The sequence below is a fragment of the Egretta garzetta genome, unplaced genomic scaffold (assembly GCF_000687185.1).
Source record: "Egretta garzetta isolate BGI_Z169 unplaced genomic scaffold, ASM68718v1 scaffold471, whole genome shotgun sequence".
Classification (NCBI taxonomy): domain Eukaryota; kingdom Metazoa; phylum Chordata; class Aves; order Pelecaniformes; family Ardeidae; genus Egretta; species Egretta garzetta.
In genome coordinates, this window is record NW_009258629.1 from 942,043 (window position 1) to 962,054 (window position 20,012).

The 20,012-nt window shown below is 39.9% G+C and overlaps 1 protein-coding gene across 1 annotated transcript in view; it reads right to left on the bottom strand.

The window, feature by feature from the left end:
• Positions 1 to 20,012, bottom strand: part of SLC38A9 (solute carrier family 38 member 9) — a 42,723-nt gene that overhangs the window by 14,203 nt on the left and 8,508 nt on the right. Inside the window, exons 3-10 of the mRNA XM_009648258.2 lie at positions 19,546 to 19,667; positions 19,334 to 19,397; positions 19,129 to 19,222; positions 17,990 to 18,160; positions 15,313 to 15,372; positions 12,903 to 13,100; positions 9,758 to 9,865; positions 6,039 to 6,145 (exon numbers count right to left, since the gene is read on the bottom strand). Coding sequence (XP_009646553.1) covers positions 6,039 to 6,145; positions 9,758 to 9,865; positions 12,903 to 13,100; positions 15,313 to 15,372; positions 17,990 to 18,160; positions 19,129 to 19,222; positions 19,334 to 19,397; positions 19,546 to 19,667 — 924 coding nt within the window. The remainder of the gene's footprint in view (positions 1 to 6,038; positions 6,146 to 9,757; positions 9,866 to 12,902; positions 13,101 to 15,312; positions 15,373 to 17,989; positions 18,161 to 19,128; positions 19,223 to 19,333; positions 19,398 to 19,545; positions 19,668 to 20,012) is intronic.

Consider the following 20,012-nt stretch of genomic DNA (forward strand, 5'->3'; position numbering starts at 1 on the left):
AGGCAGTGGAGGCCCCATCCCTGGAAGCATTCAAGGCCAGGTTGGACGGGGCTCTGAGCAACCTGATCTAGTTAGCGGTGTCCCTGCTCCTGCAGGGGGGTTGGACTAGATGACCTCTAGGGGTCCCTTCCAACCCAAAACATTCTATGATTCTATGATTCTAAGAGGATGATCCACACACACGAGCTCCAAGCCAGAAACCAATACATCAGGCTTCTGTACGAATGGCGTGATAATGGAAGACATAGCTAATACACCATTAAATAAAAAGTATAAATAAAACACAAATAAACCAGAAAGACATAGGCAGGCATAGAGGTATATATGTCCTTTAGCTTTAGCACTGTATTTTACAATGACTCTCATTTGAAATTACCTATCTGAATTTCTGCAACTCCCCACATAAATGCACTAAATAATAAATATTTTTAGGAGAGTGCTGAAGCTAGGGTCATAAATCTATATTTAACTATATTACATATACCTAAATATGGATTTAAACTTTAAATTCAGTGTTGACTTCTGACAATTTTGACTGTAGAGTATCTAATATATAAAAAGATTCTCAACTACAGAAAAATAATTAAAATATTTTAGCAACATTTACTATTCAAGTCCTTTATGAAATTGCAGAATCCACACATGCATCAGAGTGACCTCATAGCAATGTACTTAGTGGGTTATTCTTCTACATAAATTTTTTTTTTTTTTAAAATAAAGTGGGAGACCATTTGATTCTAGTTAGTAACTATATTCTGTATAAGCTTATGCTACACTACAAAACACTCATTACCTTATAGCAAACCATTTGTTCAGCTGCTGCTAACAATCAGCTTCTTAAAGGATTACTAGTAATGCTTCAATACATGAGCCTGTTTTCCCATGACTGAGGAGCAAGTCTTAGTAGCTCAGGCACAGTACCAAATTATTAGGGCTATATGGCTTCCAGACCAGGATCGTAATTAATGGCCTCCAGCCAGCTCACTGAGTATAGGCAAAGCTTGATCATATATGAGCATGGAAATGTTTCCCTAAGTGTTTCTTCTCACTACCTCCTTGACAAAAGCAGAATATCCTATACCTTTCTGGGGTCTTCGAAGGGCAAGGCAGTCCCCGAGGAAAGTACAGAATGCTAGATTATGAGCTTCCAGGGAAGTTCAGAAGGAAGCCAGCGTTTGGGGAGGGAACTGGAATCTCCTACTCATTTTGCCAGTGCTTTTGGGGTAGAAGATTGATCTCTTTTTCCCATCAGCCTGCAAGAGGCCAATGATATTTCTCATCTGACATGATGTACCCCAGGGTGGCCCTGATGCCCCCGGCAGTTGCACGCTTCCAGCTGCAACCTCCTCCTCCTGCTGACCAGTTGCATGCAGCTAGAAGATCCTTCTCTAGTCTTCACTCTCTTGGGTCACTGAGTAAGGACTCCCAACCTCCACCAGGGACTGAGCAATAGCACTTTATTTAAATTATTCCCAGAATTTCTCCTCAGTGACCTGAGAAGCTGTACAGGATTTTATGTAACAGCTACATCTTCAAAAGCACCAGTGCCCATCCTAAAAAGTGATTTTAAGAATACTAAATCTGAGCATCCAGATTTCTTATAGGCATTTATGAGTAACTTCCATTAACTGCAGGAGCCAGAGACTAATCAGGGTAAGGTGGTTTTGCAGAGACATGGACTCTCAGTTCTTGAAGACAGGACTCGGACAATTTTTCGAAATGTACCCAAGACCTTCTTAAGGCACATCAACTGACAAAACCTGTTTTCATTTGCTTTAAATTTGGTATTTTAGGTGTATTCCTCATGCATAAGGACAGCATAATAACTTGCAGTTGTTATTTGTACTCAGTCTACATTAAGCTCTGGAACCAACTGTAAAACTGTTTTTGCTGTGCACACTGTACTTGCAGTTGTGAGGGCAAGCAATCTGAAATTAAATTCTTACTGCTTCCTTTGGACTACACCTGATTAAGGGTAGAGACCTGCTGTGGTATTTCCTCTGATTACACTAAACAATTCATGTTCCTAGAGTTATTAAGGGTGTGTGCTTTAATCTGTACTGTAATTTTGATAATGCGTTTTTACAGCATGTAACACAATAGACCCTCATCTTCAGGTGCTGTCACCACACAAGGAATACCCAGATTTTTATTTCCATAAGCAACAAGAAGAGAAAGACAACTTGAAACCTGAATTTATTTTTCCTTAAACATCCATCAGCTCCCTTGCACACATCTGCTTCTGCATATGAGGCTGTTGTCTTTGTAGAAGAGCGTGTGTTTGTGTATATAACAGGACATCTTCTGATTACTTTTCATTACGCTTCAGGAGACCAGGGTTCACTCCCTAAAGACCTTGACTATAAATACTGTTTAGACAGCATAATTCCAGATAAAACCAAAGGACACACTGAGAAAGATAAAAGGATTAATTTTAAGTAACAGAGCAATAATCGCATTTGTCTATTTTAAATTTTATATTAAGCTGCTTATATTCAGAATGGACATCACTGTGGTGGAAGCTGCCTAAGCATAAAGAATACAGCAGTCCTCATACCTAGAGTTTATAGTCTAGGCTTCAAATGTAGAAAAAATGATTGAAAGGAGGAAGTATTTGGGGGATCAGAGTGGAAGGGAAGTCTTAAAGATAACATGCAGGTCACAGTCCATAAGAATCACAGCTTGTCACCTGCCAAGCCCCTGTCAAGTACACCTGAACTAACAGGCAGATTTTGAGGTGGAACTTGGAGAACACGTTAACTGCAGTTACTGCTGACCAGGAGCTTTTCTGGTCAGATGCACAGAACGAAGTGTTAAAAGTGCCTCTGGAAGAACAGAAAACTGGGTGACTGAGGCTGCCAGCAGCAGCAGAATGAAGGCTGAAATCAGCCTCCTAATAAAAGGATGAGTCTGATAAATCATGTGGAGCTAACAAAGGAAACTCTGAAAGTACAAGACATTATATCACACTCATAGACTTAGTACCCAGGCGCAGGCTGGACCTGCGGCTCTACAGATATTTCCTATGTGATGCTGAAAAGACAAGGCAATTTTCAGGCCTCGTTTTCCCTGTTGCATGCCACTGAGAAAATAGTTCATTTTTTCCTCAGTACCACAGTGAAAGCTGTTCATAGAGTTGCTTCTTGAATGGAGAAGCCTGTATCAGTACTTTGTAATTATTACCACATTGGAAGAAGTGCCTTTTGATCATCTCATTCTAGATGGGTCACTTCTTAAGAGAGAGATGCTGTCCCTGTCTCAACAGGACTCTGATCCATATCATAAAAACAGACCACCTGTTCAAGCATCAAGGGCAAGTGAAAACATTTAACAGGATAACAGAAAAAAGTGCTTCACCAAGATGCATAATGCTGTGTATAATTTTGGCTGGAAAGAGAAACCAATGGTAGGGCAGCATCAATGGAAGCTCACTCTGTTTACAGGGAATAAACAGCATTTCAACATTGCAGAAAACAAGAACCATCCACAGCTCCATGCCTTTTGCAGTTAGCACCTGGACAAAAACCATCTCCCCACGCCCAGTCTTTTCCTGAGGTAGGTGCACAAGCAATTGTTAGCAGACAGCAATAGCACATCCATGCCTGTAGATCATGCTTCGGGCTTGTGCAGCATTTGTACAGTTGCTCAGGGAATGAGATCACAGATGTGAATCAGAAAAAAAAACCAAACAAAACCCCCAACAAATCACCTTTTTGTGGCTGTGTTAGTTTTCTATGCAGTTTCCAAACCAGTTGATTGTGCAGTACACAACAACTTACACTGATAAATACAAGGGGGCAGCAGTGGGAGATGGGAACAGGGAGCTCAGCTTTGAACTGCAGACTAAGAAGCCTGCTCACAGGGCTTCTCCCAGCTGCGCTGCTGACACTCGGCTTGCTGCAGTGCACTGCTCTTCTCACACCCACACCCCTGTACTGGAATAGCAGCCAGAGGAATCCTCCCCCTATGTATGTTTTAGCTTTGGGCAGGGATACATGCCTGTGACCAGAATGGAAGCTGCTATTGTTTTGGATTTCTGACTCCATAAAAGGAATGTTATTGTTTCTCTTACTTTTTTTCCACCTCCCCAAAGAGTTGTTCTTATGACCACTAGTTTCAGCAAGTTTTGTTCAAAGCTAAAACAGGACTTTTCCAGCTTGCCAAGTTCTATGCCTTTTCACAGAACTTATGGAAGTGACATGTTAACAGGTCAATCCATAGAACAGTGGATCTTCCATTTGACTCCCCATGAGATACTGATACAAGAAAGCATTTTGTTGATGTAAATGCATAGGAAAAAACACCCTTAACGCTGTGATTTATGACAGAAGTTGAGACCCTTATACATATGTAAACCTCCCACTAAGTCCAGCAGCTTAGTGAAATATCACAAAGCAATTAGCTCTTCAAGAGCATCAGTGCTTCATTAACATTTGCAAAGCACTGGGAATCCTAGGTAAAAGGCTCCTGTGCAGCTACAAACAGGGAAGGAAATCTCTAGCCAAGTAAAACTCCTAGAAGAACTATGCACAGATTTGGTTTCCCATTATAAACCTGTCCTGCCACACTTAAAGGTGCTCTTTCCATGTGATTTGAATGCTCTTCTGGAATGCAAGAGTCTTGTCGAGGGCTTGAGACCCATGCTATGGCTGACCTGGACATTCAATTTAAGCTCCAGTGAGGGCATTCAGAAAAGCTGATTCAAATGCAGGCAGGACTTTCTTCCTCAACACAGGAAAAGAAAGCTGGAGGAGATTACAGCTGCTGCTCTTTGCAGCTGATTGCTTCTCCAATGTAAATGGAGGGAGAAAAGCCACAGGAAAAGTCTTGAAGGTGGCATGGAAACAATAGGCCTTCTCTGCATACAGAGCTGATTGTTGGAGTGATCATCCCTTTAGAATTTGAAAGTCACAGCCAAAGAGAAAATCTTGCCCTTCTCCACATTGTTAGATTTTATTAAGAAAACTGAGAAGAAACTTTGGTTTTCTTTCTCTAGAGCTCCACTAACCCCTCTCCAGTTGTTAAACTATTTTCAGAAATGCCCATAAACCCCAAGAAGCTCTCTTGGAGGAGAATTCATGACTCCTTTGCAGAGGTGGTCACTTGCAAGCTGGCCTTGGTTCACAGGGACAAAAAAGGAACTATGCAGATTACTAAAGCAAAAGGTCATCTCACTGCATTGGCACATAACCTGCACTTCACCTATGAATAATCAAATCAGATATATTTTTTCTGATATGTTGTGTAGGCAACCAGCTCTTGGTGGCCTTGCTTGAGCAGAGGAGTTTGACAAGATGACACCCAGAGGTCCCTTCCAACCTCAACCATTCTGGTTGCAATTACAGTGAAAATGTACTCTAGGACTCTTAACTCTGTATCACGTTCACTCCATTTTGTATTTTATAATGGGAAGATATTAAGAAAGAATGCAGTTCCATCTGGATGAGCAGTGCATAACTTCAAGGGCAAATGACCAGTCTAAAGGCTACGTATCACAAAGGTCCCCAAACCAGGGTTCAACTTTTGAGCATTTCCTAATAAGGCCAGTTTTCCATATGAACCTTGACTTGGATTGTGACACAAAACTACTGAAGCAACTCTGAGAAAAGATATTATCTAGACCCCAACATTACTGTTCAGGTTTCTGCCAGAATTAGTCCCCTGCCAAAATTAGTCCCATGCCAAATATTCTCCAGAATTTTTAATTCTAAAATTGGTCAAGTTTTTCTAGAGTCTTACAACATTGTCAAGCCTTCAATCTCTTGTGTGTAATTTGGCCATGTAATACCAGCCTGACCACAAATAAGTCTGGGACACTCCTCAAGACTTTAATTTGAATAAATGCGTAATGCATCTGTTACTCCTTGGCAGCCAGTGACAAGTATCTATAACTGTTTTCTTATCAGATCACAAGAGCGAGTTACCTTTTCTGAAGCTATTACAGTCCCTCAATTGATTTCAAGAGAAGTGGACAGGAAAAAATCAGTGTCACCTGACAATCTAGATAAAAATCAGTACAGTCTTGTGAAATTACTTACATTGTTTTCTTGATTCCTGTTGTTTTGAAGAAGTGTGATGACACAATTGTGGATGAAGAAGGCAAGTGTCAGAACTCCCGTGAGCTGAGGGAACAGAATTCTAAACTCTAAGGGAGGAAAAAAAAGCATTAATAACTTACTACTTTGCAACAAACAATGCCAAAATACAGAGGACATACACACCGCTGTGGAGTCTACTGGCAGAAATGTGAACCTTCACATTGAAATGGGACAATCTATCTTACCTTTGACCATAGCCAACGCAGACATTTAATCAGATGAAGACAGTGGTTACCATATAACACACTCTCCAACAAAGCTGCTTGAGAGACTCCAACCATCAAAGATCATTACATTAATCTAGAATTTACACAAACAAGCTTTTCTGCTTCTCAACAGTTTAACTGGAAAGCATTTTTGAGGCAGGAATTGATTGCAGTGAGGCTGTGTATCTACTGGTCCCTGAACACAGAGATCAGGGGAAGGAATCATTTGCTCTCTAAGCATCTTTTGTTGTTAAGAAGTCACTTACGCCACTAGAGGAAAAATGAGATCTGAAGATGTTTAAGAGGTTCTGCTTACAAACCAGGGCATAAAGAAAGGCAGAGCAACTTCCTGTCTTATCATACACCTCACAGCATCTATGATAGATTTATTTATTTTTTGTCTCCACGGGAATAGGATTGCTCTGCTTCTTTTAATACTTGAAGGATTATGTTCCCATGATTGTGTTTCTGGAAGCGCTGCAACTGGTCTAGGAATTCACCAATGCGTAACTTCATTAAAGCACCATCTTTGTTGGTATTATGTAAGGATATAGGTACTCTCGAGAGCGTTAACAGCAATTAGAGATCCCTGAGCTAACTCAGCTTCTGGAGAGCATCCAGCAGTATAGCAGAACACTCATCAGAGGCTCACAAACCCTTACATATCAAACCACAGAGAGCTCCATGCAAATATATTTAAACCAGATTTCTCTAGTACTATGAAGTCAGCAAGGTAAGCACACCCTAGGCAATTAGTGAAGGGCTCATCCAGGTTAAGAGAATATGCCTTCCCTAGGGCTGGATTCACTGTATCTTCCATACCTAACTATCATGACACATTACTGATAGAATTGAGAGTGCAAGCGACTTTTGGGGTTGTTTTCCATCCACTACTTCAATCTCAATAATAAAAATCAAACTGACAGATTCGGAATCTCTTTCAGCACTGCATTTCCACCATTACTACAACAATCAGTAGTAGCTGGATTTGTATGCATTAGCTGCATGCTTTGTCTACCTCCTAGCAGTACTAGTCGCATTGGCAAAATAATCAAACTACTGGGTGCTCCACTTCTTAGTGACCTGCGGCACATGTGTCATACTATAACTCATTTTACACTAGGACTGCATAACAGGTCTTGGATTTGAACTTCAAGATGCTTAAAACCTGATTTCTTAGACTTAGGCTGGTTTCCAGTTTACATGGGTTTGCTGGTGAACCGTAGTTTGGGCAAATTTTCTCCTGCACTCTGAGGGAGAGTCTGTAGGTATGAGGCCATGTAGACAGTTGAAGACTGTCTGCTGGGGCAGCTCAGGTTAAAACCACGTTTCCATGCTTGCAATGGAGCAAGACCAAACACTGCAGTCTATCTACTGACTGAGCATTACATGCTTGAGTATCATTTCTACTTACAGATAGCATTAAGAATAACGCCATACCAACTAAATTAGCTCATTAATGCAGATGCTAATCATCCAATGCTTTGAAATCCAAATTTTTACACTGGAGATAAAAGTTCTGTTAGTCCAGAAATTCTGCCTAAAAGTAAAGGCAGTGATGGAAGAAAATAAATAGCATAGATAGCACTATTTCAGAACTACCTACATCCATCTAGAAGTTTGTAGTTATGCTGCAGCAGTCAGGAGGATTCTTCGGGAATTATGAAGATAATCCAGTTCTGTTTTGGTCTTGCACACAGTCATATTCAGCAAAAATTGCCTGGCTTTGAAGACTCAGCCAGAAAGGACAATAATTTATTTTTTTTTTCTTGGTGACATGACCAAGCTGAAGAAACTGTTTTACATAGCCTTTCACTTGTTTCTCATCCTTCAGATCTTGAAATAGGGTTCTGAATGCCTGGCCGAGATGAGGAAGGAATGACCTTCAGCAGTTATGGAAAAATGAACAAACATAATTGACAATAGCTAGGGGCTGGGGAGTGAAGAAGGGAAATACAGGGGTTTGAGCAGACCTCTTTGCCACACGTATGTGGAATACACTAGCTAAGCTGTTTATTCTGCTTATTATCATGCCAGATCAATTTCAGCTCAACTAGAGAGCTGAATCCAACCCAAAGGGAGTGGTGGAAGACAAAGAATAAGTAGCTGCAAGACTACTACAATTGTGATGTGAACACACTTAAATCAGTTGAATTTCCTATCAGTAACATTACTCAAATAGCTGCAGTTTACTCACTCTTGCTGCCACAGTGTGTTACCACGATTCCACAAATTAGACAAGATTCTACTAGAAACATGAAACAACTCTGGTGTTTCTTTTTTTTTGATCTCTATCTTGCTACAGTAATTCAAAACCCACCCTAGTTAAAGGTGTCCCTGCTCACTGCAGGGGGGTTAGACTAGATGACCTCTATAGGTCCCTTCCAACCTAAAACATTCTAGAATTCTGTGATTCTAATGTTTTAAGTTATCCTTGTTTTCTTCTCCAATTTTAAGTTATTGGACCTAACAATAGTTTGCAACCCATGTGTAGAACTGTTAGTGCAGTGCTTATTGTGACTGGGAAAGTAAAAATGCACAAAATAAACCCTAAGAAGGTGCATATCTCTGAATTTTGCCTTTGTAACTTTTAAAGGACAAAATACTCTTGTTTTTAAGAACAGAAGGAGTGATACAATTCAATAGTACAGGACACAGCTCCTTGGAGCTAACTGGTCATACAGCTTTGCCTATCATATATGATTGGGAAAAAACAGCTAAGACCTAACCCCAGATCTCTCATTCCAAGCCTCCTAAAATAAGAAAATTATCTCTTTAGGCTATCCATTCATGCAATACCATTGGTCATGACTGTGACATCTCACACAGTAATTTGCAACAGTAGTTTTGAATGAACAAACAGCCACTAAAACAACATTCAAGAAAGACAAGAAACATATCGGAGAGCTAATGGGTGTTTAAAAGAGAAGAGCTAAGATTACGGACTAAAACTTGAGATAGATTGAGAAGTACAGAAAAATTGTACTTGTTAATTACAGTGAATGAGCTATTTCATTTAAGCAAGGCAGCATATGGAGAACTTAACAGCACCTTTACCAGTCAGTCTGTCTCCATTTTGTCATTTGTAACTGCTATCGAAATATGCATCATCTGAAAATGGTGCAGATGGAACTTATTATAGCATAGGCGAAAGAAGACTAAGGCAAGCTTCCTGTCTCATGATCTACGTTGGAGATACCTCTGATGGGCACTCCTCCACAGTGTGGATACTCTCTCCTAATTAAGGAACATCACTGGGAAAGGGACTCCTTGTCACTTTGCCACAAAGGATCCTTCCTGAGCCTCTACATGCAATATCAGACAGCATTTTCTCACTTTAATTATGTCACAGAGGTGTTAAAAGGTAAATGAGAAAGTCATTCACAAATTGCTTTAAAAAAAATCTTAAACCCATTATATATACGCTTCATTACTGCATTTTAACTATCTTACCTGGTACAAAAAATTCATTCTCTGTAAACCAGTTGTATTCTAAGTGGATTCCCAGATGAGCAGCCTTTACAGTAACCAGAAAAACTAAGTAGACAACAGAAACCGTACCTAGAAAAAACAAGAGCCAAACAAACACCATGAGGCAGTAGAAATTATTTGCGCTGTGCTTTATTTCTGCTCCATCCATCTAGTTACCAGTAGCCCAAACACTTAGGGTTGGTATTCATTCTTAAAAACAGAGGCTAGGTCTCAATTTTCTTTTTCTTTATTTCTTTCATAGGTCAGAAGGAAAGAGTAATGCACTTGCACTCAATGCAAGCTTTCAGCATGTTTAATGTTCTCCAGATGCTGCACTAGTGACAGTGGAAGAAGCACCCTGTAATCCCTGGTGCTGGGCAGTTAGGGAGATCTCTATGCAGTAACAGACCGGCTCCAGCTTCAGCTGTCAAGATTTTAATCTAACATGAGAAAAAGTCAGCCACAGTACTGCAGCTATCACAATGTCCATTCGGTCACTGACTTTTTGAACCAAATGGCCCAATGAGCTATGAAAGTTTATCGCAATTGTAAACTTTACACTGGGAGGTAGAAGCTGATAGTGACATTTGAGCACTACTGATTTAAACCTTGTCTTGATCATAACCTTGGATAAACTTGACCATAACTCTGGATTTGCATGCCACTTCATTGGTTGAGGCACGCAGTGATACTCTGCACAGCTGCAGGACTACAGATAAGATCATAGATGGGTATAAATGCCTTGCTGTGTCTGAATGTGGGATGGAAAGCATATGATCTTGGCTCCTGCCATTTGAAAGATATAAACGCAGAATAGTAACTACCTAAAAATTGAAGGAAACTGTGCAACAGTAATTAAGGCTACTGAGATGCAACCTCCTTGCCAGTAAGACACCTAGTCGCTAGAGAACAGGCTGTAAGTAAAGACAAAGAAACACCTTTTTTACAGTTTAGAATACAGATTCAGATATCATTTCATTCTAGCAATATCTCCAAGGTTAAAAAATAAATTGAAGAAATTATCATTTGATTACACAAAGCATAAGCAAGGAATTAGGAAGATATAAGGTTCTGTACTTGAGGATCAGCTTAACAGCTAAAATATTCTGTAGTTTCCAAATTATTTATGTTTCTGTAGGTGTAAAGATAAGTAAAAGTGCTCTATTAAGATTCATTTCAGCATCTCAAAAATTACCTTCCATTTTTTCTTGTCCTAGCAATCACTGCTCGGGGACAGGCTGAGCATCTGTCAGCAGGTGGTGAGCGATTGCACTGTGCACCACTTGTTCTGTATACTCTTTTGTCATTATTATTATCCTCTGCTGTTTTATTAAACTCTCTCTATCTCAACCCACAGGTTTTATTTTTTTTTTTTTCTCTGATTCTTTCCCCCATCCCACTGGGGAGGGGAAGTGAGCAAATGGCTGTGTGGTGTTTAGCTGCCTGCCAGGTTAAATTACAACACATAATAATCTACCGAAGTTAAGAAAAATTTCGTATTTTCATATTCACGTTCTCAAATAAAAAAAATAGTTGCCCACAATAAAGTGCTTGTTTTAAAAACAGGTTAACAGTTATGGCTAGATCTCACTTGACAAAATATTTTATTATCCCTAATCTTACATCTAGTCTACATAAAAACCTTACTTTTTACACAGAAGCACTATCATTTACCCAAGATCCTGTGTCTGTTTTCATTTAGTGGTTCCAGCAACGGCAGAACCAAGCTTTAATTAAGTGTCACACTGGAACAAAGGACAAACTACACCCTCAATTTCCTGTCCTCTACCTCCGTTACAATATCCCTCCATCTTTTTCAACCCGTTTTGTAATCCTTACCTCCTTTTCCCTTTCTATTCATCATGGGCTTCAATGCTATGCCGTCACACGTCTCCTAGTTTATAAACTGTGACCAATCCCACCCATCATCCATGGGCTTTACCCACCCTACCAATCCCACCTGCCTTGGTCTTCTGTCTCAAGACATGGAAGCAAGGAGAAGTCAAAATTTTTGTCCTTGCAGCACAGAATAGGCCAGGGTATTGGGAGCTGGGGGGAAAGCACAGCAGCAGGTTACACTGATTGACGTTGTTATTAATAAATCAACTGATTGGTAGCAAATTACTTCAGGTCAGAAGCCATTAATCTTTAGAAGTAACCGTCTGTGTTGAAAAGTTTACCAGATGAGGAAGGGTATGCCTGACTGTTTGTGCCAAGGTAGTATGCATCAAATGCTGTATAGCAGTACGTGTTTGGGAAAACCTGTTGTAAATATAGTGGAACTTGTTTTACAGGATTATCAAAGGACCAAAGGAAAAAAAAAATTAACTCCCTATTAGCTGTAAGACTCAAGCAAAGCAGGGTGTGAAAGCTTGTGGATGATTAACAAATCAACCAATGAACCACTCTGAGGCACAGTGTTGCCTGCCAGCAAACTACTGGAAGAATGGCTGGAAAACTGCCCGGTGGAAAAGGACCTGGGGGTGCTGGTCAACAGCTGGCTGAATATGAGCCAGCGTGCACCCAGGTGGCCAAGAAGGCCAACAGCATCCTGGCTTGTATCAGGAATAGTGTAGCCAGCAGGAGTAGGGAAGTGATCCTTCCCCTGTACTCAGCACTGGTGAGGCCGCACCTCAAATGCTGTGTTCAGTTTTGAGCCCCTCCTTACAAGAAGGGCATTGAGGTGCTGGAGTGTGTCCAGAGGAGGGCAATGAAGCTTGTGAGGGGTCTGGAGGACAAGTCTTAGGAGGAGTGGCTGAGGGAACTGGGGTTGTTCAGCCTGGAGAAGAGGAGGCTGAGGGATGACCTTATCACTCGCTACAACTACCTGACACAAAGTTGTAGCCAGGTGTGTGTTGGTCTCTTCTCTCAAGGAAGAAGAAAAAAAAGGGTTGTCAAGCATTGGAACAGGCTGCCCAGGGAAGTGGTGGATTCCCCATCCCTGGAGGTATTCAAAAGACATGTAGGCATGGCACTTAGGGACATGGTTTAGTGATGGACTTGACAGTGCTAGGTTAATGGTTGGACTTGATGATCTTACAGGTTTCTACTCACTGAAGTAGCTTTCACTATTTTCTATACATTTTAGCTGTAATGAACCACTGCTTTAATAGTATTTGTTACCTACCAAGGACATTAAACTTTGCAAAGAAGGATGGAGACTTCAGATTTAGCAGGGGTAGAAGAACAGCAATCAGGTAAAACGGTACTGTTTGTGATTTGTTCCACCACTCCTCAAAGAGTTCAAAACCTGTATAGTTGCCAGAAGAGAACATCACACTCCTGTTCTGTGGTGGGTGACTGCTAGCCGCACTTGGACAAATGACTGGAAGAAAGGAAAAGAAAAATATCACCAGGTGAAGGTTTTACTTGCACGGAATCTTCATAGCCAAGATCCTGTAATTTCTGGAAAGTGTTCTACCTATGGGGAATAGGACCACTCAAAAGCAATGCTTGACAACTCAGTTCCTAACTTTATTTTTTTTTTTTTTTACCAGGAGTTCAGCACTCAGATTTCAATGCTAGGCACCTTGCACTCTAAGCTGACAAGTGCTACAGTTCTTTCAGCCAAGCACATCAAAGATGTTAATTTGTCTTATGCCTGAGCTGTGGCATAGGATCAGCCTTCAAGGTCACATACCTGTAACTGTGTTCAGTGCCTAAAGGCACCTGCTGCAATCAAGTCATAGCAACACACCTCTGCATCGGGCTGCATGTTTAGCATTGTAATCTGTCCCTGCACACTTCAGTAAGATCATATGAACCAAGATGCAAGTGCATCTGTGCACAGAAGAGCCTGTATTACTGTACATTGCTCTGGGAACACACAAACTAAGGCTGACAAGAAAGCTACTATAACAATTGGCAGGTCTAAAACTCATGTACCAAACCAGAACACCCTGTCATCCTGGTGCCGTGTCAGGTGCAAGTACATTACTGCTAGACAACACAACAGAAGCAATTTAAGATATGCACCCATAATGCTGCCAAAAGGGAACGTCACACTCCTGTTAGGTAGTAGGTGATCAATGGCAGCTCTGGAACAAATGACTGGAACAAAACCAAACAAAAAGATCCCTTGATAAAAGCGTGTTTATTTGGGTTTTGTTAATATCAGCATTTCTTTCTAATACATGCCCAAAAGTTATGTGTTTAAACATGAACCGGTCTCACTGTTCCCATAATGTCTTATTCTGAATTTTGGCATCCCACAATACTTGATAGCCTCTCTCCCTTCATGCCTGGTCTGTTAGGAAGACAAAGGTGTCAAAAAGCATCCTGTCAAATTTCAAGAGACCATGATGTTACTTTACTTCCCGTTTTCTCATTTGCTTTCTCTCTGTTGCTAACAACAGGATTGTTTCACAGATCTTGGAAAATGCTTTTGTCCTTACTGATGTCTTCGGTAGCCCTGAATGCCCTGCTAAGAGTCATTTGAGCATCTGGCAGCCCTTAATTTTGTAAAGCAGCTGCTTTAAACCTTCAAGTTGCTGGAAGATGCTGCAGAATACTGTTATCTACTTTGTCTCCAAGTTATAGCCCCTGCTGCATAAGAATGGGACAGAACAGCAGAAGCAGCAGAGCACAAGAGCGCTGCAGCAGCTGTTGGTGCCTTGCTGGTAAGGACTGTAGCAGAAACAGGATTCAACACTAGCTCAAATGCAAACCAACTGTTTTTCAGAATTATTTCTCAACTCCCTAGCCTGACTCCAAACAGCTGCTCTCCAGAAATGTCGCTGCAGCTAGCGTGACACACAGCTGTCCAGCTGGTACTGAAATGTTTCCCCATCCCCATAAGCACCCAGGATAGAGAAAATTTTCTGCTTCATAACAAAGAACTACATGTTCAGTTACTATTTATATGCCAGAAGATCAGAAGCTGACAATGTCTAGCTCCTGCTTTTGTCCTACATTATTTTGCCTACTTAAGAACTTCCAACAGACCTATCTTCATACTTGACTGCAGTTTCCTCCCTTAGCTGTCCCAATGCCAGACTCTCCACAAAATGCAACTGGATGCTCCTGTAGCCTGACACTTGTTTCTTTTTGTGCTCAGCATCATTAAAACTGTTCTCATAGCTTTTTTTTAAAATAAGAATGTTGCTGCAGAGGGGATGAGGTGCAAAGATGCTACAGCGAATATTTTAAACAGATCTGATGTGCCTCAATTTTAGGGTGCGGAAATTAAAATTCCTTAAGGCAATTCCTCATTGTGCAACTACTGTTAAGAGGTTTAACATTCATGGTTCTAATGACTATCTACCTGGGTATACACAAACTTGTAATTTGCTTTTTAATCATCCCCACCCCCACTTTTTTTTTCCCCCCAATTACTAAGCTTTCCAAGCACGTGGTTATTTGTGGAAATACAAATCTCACATAGAAAATTGAAGTTTTTTTAAAAACAGGTGGTTAGAGCTTACAATATACACTTTATAACTGGAATGCGGTTAGGCATGGAAACACCATGATTTGCCTTTAACCAACCTCCCTCCTGCCCCAAACCAGAAGACACCATACTAGTAAGTGCTTCTTACCTCTGTTACTGCCATTCGTGCCAGGAACAATATCTGTTACATTAATGTCATGAACAAAGTCTGAAAAGAAGAAGAAAATCTTACTATTAACATATTAATGTCCCAAACCTGCTCTTAGGCTTTTATCTCTTGACTTGATAAAAATTAAGTATGAAAATACTTCAGAAAATTAAACCAGAGCTGGAATACAGCAGCTTGCTCTCCCTCCAACCCCAAGCGGATATTTAAAAATGTTCTTTCAGAAGTGTTTTAAAGTAGCCCCCAACTGCACTACTTTCTTCTCAGCAGCCCTGTCCATTTATGAAGTTCCCAAGCTTCCTCTCCCAGCTGCTCACTCCTGTTCCCCCAGCACACCTCTCCTTGTCCCAGCTCCTCCGTGCAGGGTCATACAGTAGGATGGTGAGGAGATACATCTTAGAACCAGCCTCTTTTGGGACAGGAAAAAAGTGCATGCAACCATACCCTTAGTCCAGATGGTATCTGGAACATGGGAAAAGAGCTTCCCCTACTCATTTTTTGTATCTTTCTTTCAGAAGAGGCTCTGTGGGATGCTTTTTCCATGTTGTATTTTAAAGAAGGAAATATCTGGTAAAAGGTTTAAGTCTCACTGTCTACAGTCATCTCTAGCAGCATTTTGTTTCCAGTACACTCCTGTGCTACTTTACTGTTCTGCCACATCAGGTATTTTTGAGTTTCTGCAACTTCAACAGTATGAAAATATTGGGTAGCAGTTTCCTTGTATTTATGTGTGTGCGTGTGTGTATATATATATATATATATACACGCACACACACACAGAGAAATGCCTGTGAGCCTGGAAATTTAATTAGTGTGTGTCTGGTTAAAATTCGCTTCTGCTGCATGTGGGAGTATTATTGCACACAGAAAATCAACTGGAGCAGTAGGCCTCAGATTTTTGAAATGCAATTAACAGCAGCTTGTGTCTCAGAGAAAGCAAAAAATTATGTGGGAAGAAAACTATTTTTTGTTTCTTCTTTTTGATTTATGACACCCAGAACCACAATTGAGTTTCTCATACTTACTGATATCGGTTCACTGTATACAATCAGAAGATGTAATTAAAAACACTCGTCACCTCCTGACTTCACCACTGCTTTGTGTTGCTACTTAAAAAAGTACATAGTGTGAAGTCATGAAAAAAGTTGATAGCTCTTACAGAATTAGAGCACTTTAAAATTAGTTTATAGGTGGATTGCCAACTTATGTTTCCTCTGTAGTGTTTTAGGACTAGCAATTGCATTTGTGGATTTATTTCTGTTCCATACAACAAACACAACAAGAGGATGGGACAGTGTGCAAAAAAAAAAGACAGGACATCATACTCAGCTTACAATTCTTGCATTCTTTGTGTACTACTAATTTTTAGACCATCCTCCATTAGGAAATCAATTTGCTCCCACCTAAATTGTATGTGCAGGTTTTTAAAAAGTAATCTGCATGTCCTAGAATTAAATACAGTGGCCTGCCTGGAGTAACTTAGAAATACATGGCTGGAAGATGCCATTGTGTCAGACCTACATCCTATTACCCATTTTATAACTTAATAATGAAGTACCCACAATGAAAGTTAGGACAAGAATCCAATGTTTAAAGTTATCACAGAGCAAACAACTTAAATGAGAACCCCTAACAAATACAGGTAAGTGATAAAATAACATGCCAATCTAAGGGAAAAGCAGGACTTTTTTCCTAGAAAGGAACTGGTTTGCTCATTCTGAAGTCTGCTTATTAGAATCAGAGTTATTTGGTTTAGAATAATTTAGGATTAACGTGCTAACCTTATTAAAAAAACAAAGTCTAAAATGAAATGGCCTTAACAATGTATGAATTAGGTCAGCTGTAAAATACACCAGTCATTAACCAATAAAGTATGTCCTTCAGGGATGGTGGGAACTCTAATTACTGTTTAAGAGGTTTAAGTGTCTGTGCTGTTACTTGCCTCAGAGATTTGTTAATTACCTTCAAAACAGAAACTTAAATCTTAGTTGTGCTATTCAACACTGAGTCAGATTTTCAAAGCTCTCAATTCCATCATTTATTCCCACAACTCTACATACTTATTTGGCTGTATCCAAAAAAGCTTGTGTGTCTGTGCACATACAAGGGTGTAAATAACCAGTATGTTTTCTTTTGCAGCAATGAAAACTCTAAGAATAATTCTTTCACTGTGCTAGTTCATCATTCCTTCAAGGACACTTGCGGAAACTTTCTATGTGGCAGCACCCTAACTGTGTTTGCTGAAATCTAGAATGAAACTAGATTTTTTTTCATTAACCTGGATCATTTCAACAGCCTAGCCTGTTATATCGCTGTTCAAATAGTTACACCTATGCAAACAAGGGGGGAGTGAAAATACAAAGTGGAAACAAGCAACTAGGTTTGGGTTGTTTAAACTACACCAAGAAGCCTCATTATTGACATGCAAATCAGATAATTGGTACTTTGTCTTCTGTTAAAACCAGGCTTTAAAAGAGAGACTGGGTCTGAAAACATACATGACTGTGCCCATAACTCCACACACAGTTACCTGCTCTCACTTGACTTTTCATGAAAAGTAATAGAAAAATCAAGACTAAGTAAAATGGACAATCCTTTTTCAGTATAAAGCAGTCTTTCCACAAGACAGCTGTAAAAGTTAGCAAGAATGTATACTCACTGTATATAAACTTCCCTGTGTTGAACAGGAAGTTGGACATAAGCACCCAGTAAACAACCATGGCTCCAACAAGTGATACCATAGAAAATAAGAGGCTTGACCACTGACCAAAAGATCCAAAGTAATGCTTGCAAACATCTGGGAATTCCCAGTTTGAGGTATCTATTAAAGCTGAAGAAGATACAAAAAATACAAACATATCTAAACAAAATGTTATATTAAGAGTCTGTAGAGCTCTTCATGACAGGATATGTTCTTGTTTCAGAATATTCTGACACAAATACAGTGCTTCCAAGGGCTACGAAGATTGCTGTTAACTTTAAATTATAACATTACGTGTTTGACTGAAGGAGCCTGAAGAAGTAGAGGCTTTTATTGTGGTCACACTAGTACTTTGAGTACTTCCAGAAGCACTGGAATAAGACAAGGTGACAAAAATGCAGCCATGTATTTGCAGCTAAAGCCTTTTGTAGGCAAAGCGGGCCAGACCAGGAACTAGTCCTCAACAATACCCTGAAATGAGCTGTTACAAACTGAAGGTCTTAACAGCCTTTATTTCAGCAGGTAAGGGGTTAGTTTATGCATAAAAGCAACAACTGCAAGAGCTGCAAAATTAGTTTTGAACAATAAAAGTACATTCTAAGTAGAACGACAGTCAGAGAGGCAATAGTCCACAAATTGCTTCCAACTCATAATATATACGAGTGTTAGGGTAGTACAGGCATACAACACAAGTGGATGCAGCTACAGCCCACACTGGTCTACTGCAGAACATGATCAGAAATACACAAAGGGAACAGGACAGTGCTTATGAAGAAGAAGGGAAGCCTCTAACTCTGTAGGTCCCCAAATACTTAGTAAGTGAACACCTGAAACCTCCCTTGCTAAGCGTTTGGGTCCAGCTATAACACTTGGGTCCCAAGGAACTGAAGGATAATCTAATAAGGGAAGACAGACAGACATTTAGCATACAGAGCTCAGATTCAGACTATGAAAGTAGGAAGACGTTCAAAGGAACAGCTTTTATTTGCAGGTCAGTTCTAACATACGGTAAAGATAGAGACAAACTTAAGAATCTATTAGATCTCTGTATTTCACACAACAGAAATATTTGTGTTATGAAGCTTTGTATTTCTTACGTATCATTTTCCGTGATTGCACAACTCTGTAGCAGCAATAAAGAGTCAAAATGCCCATCAGTAAGATGAGAATGATTCCAGAAGTAAAGCCTGCCTGTTAAGAGGGAGAAATGCAGTTTACCTCATCAAGAATGCTACAGAAAAATTAAGAGCAAGCCGTGTTGCCAAAACCATTTTCATACGCATACATTTTTCATAGTTTCACCTGTTTTATTCCCCATGGGATACTTAATATAGATGTCCCCATCATTGTATTCCATATCATAAATCTAGGAAGAAAAGAAAAAAGCCAGTGAATAATTTAAGAAGCACTCTTACTTTATACTATCCTCTTAGCCATAGTAGTTATGCATACAATATAGAACATTCAATAACAATGCATTTTCTGGCTAATATATGGCAAGGTGCTTAACATACATTGTCACTATACTGGAGTTTTTACCATAGCCATCTGTGCAACTGTCAATTTTAAAAGCAGTTCCTAATGGACTGTACACGTAGATTTCATCAGGAGCTGGAAGTACGTGATCAGGAGCAATCTAAAAAATGGATAGAAACCAAGACTTCTTAGTAACACCAAAGTAACTATTGTCCCAAATACAGCAAACCGACTGTAAATCACAAAATGTTTCCATGAAAAATACATTAAAAAAAAAAAAAAAAAAAAAGGTTGGACTACATTAATGTTGTTCCCATAAAAAAAAGTTGATAGGATTTTTAGCTAGACAGCAGAAAAATAGATTTTTCTTCTGCAAAATGTCAGTAACATACTATGCACAGATCATGCTAGTTCAATCATTGCAGCTAACCATTGCTTAAATCCTCTTATAGATGGGAGAAATGAGTACATGCATCTGGGCAGCCTGGACCAGTGTTACAAAACT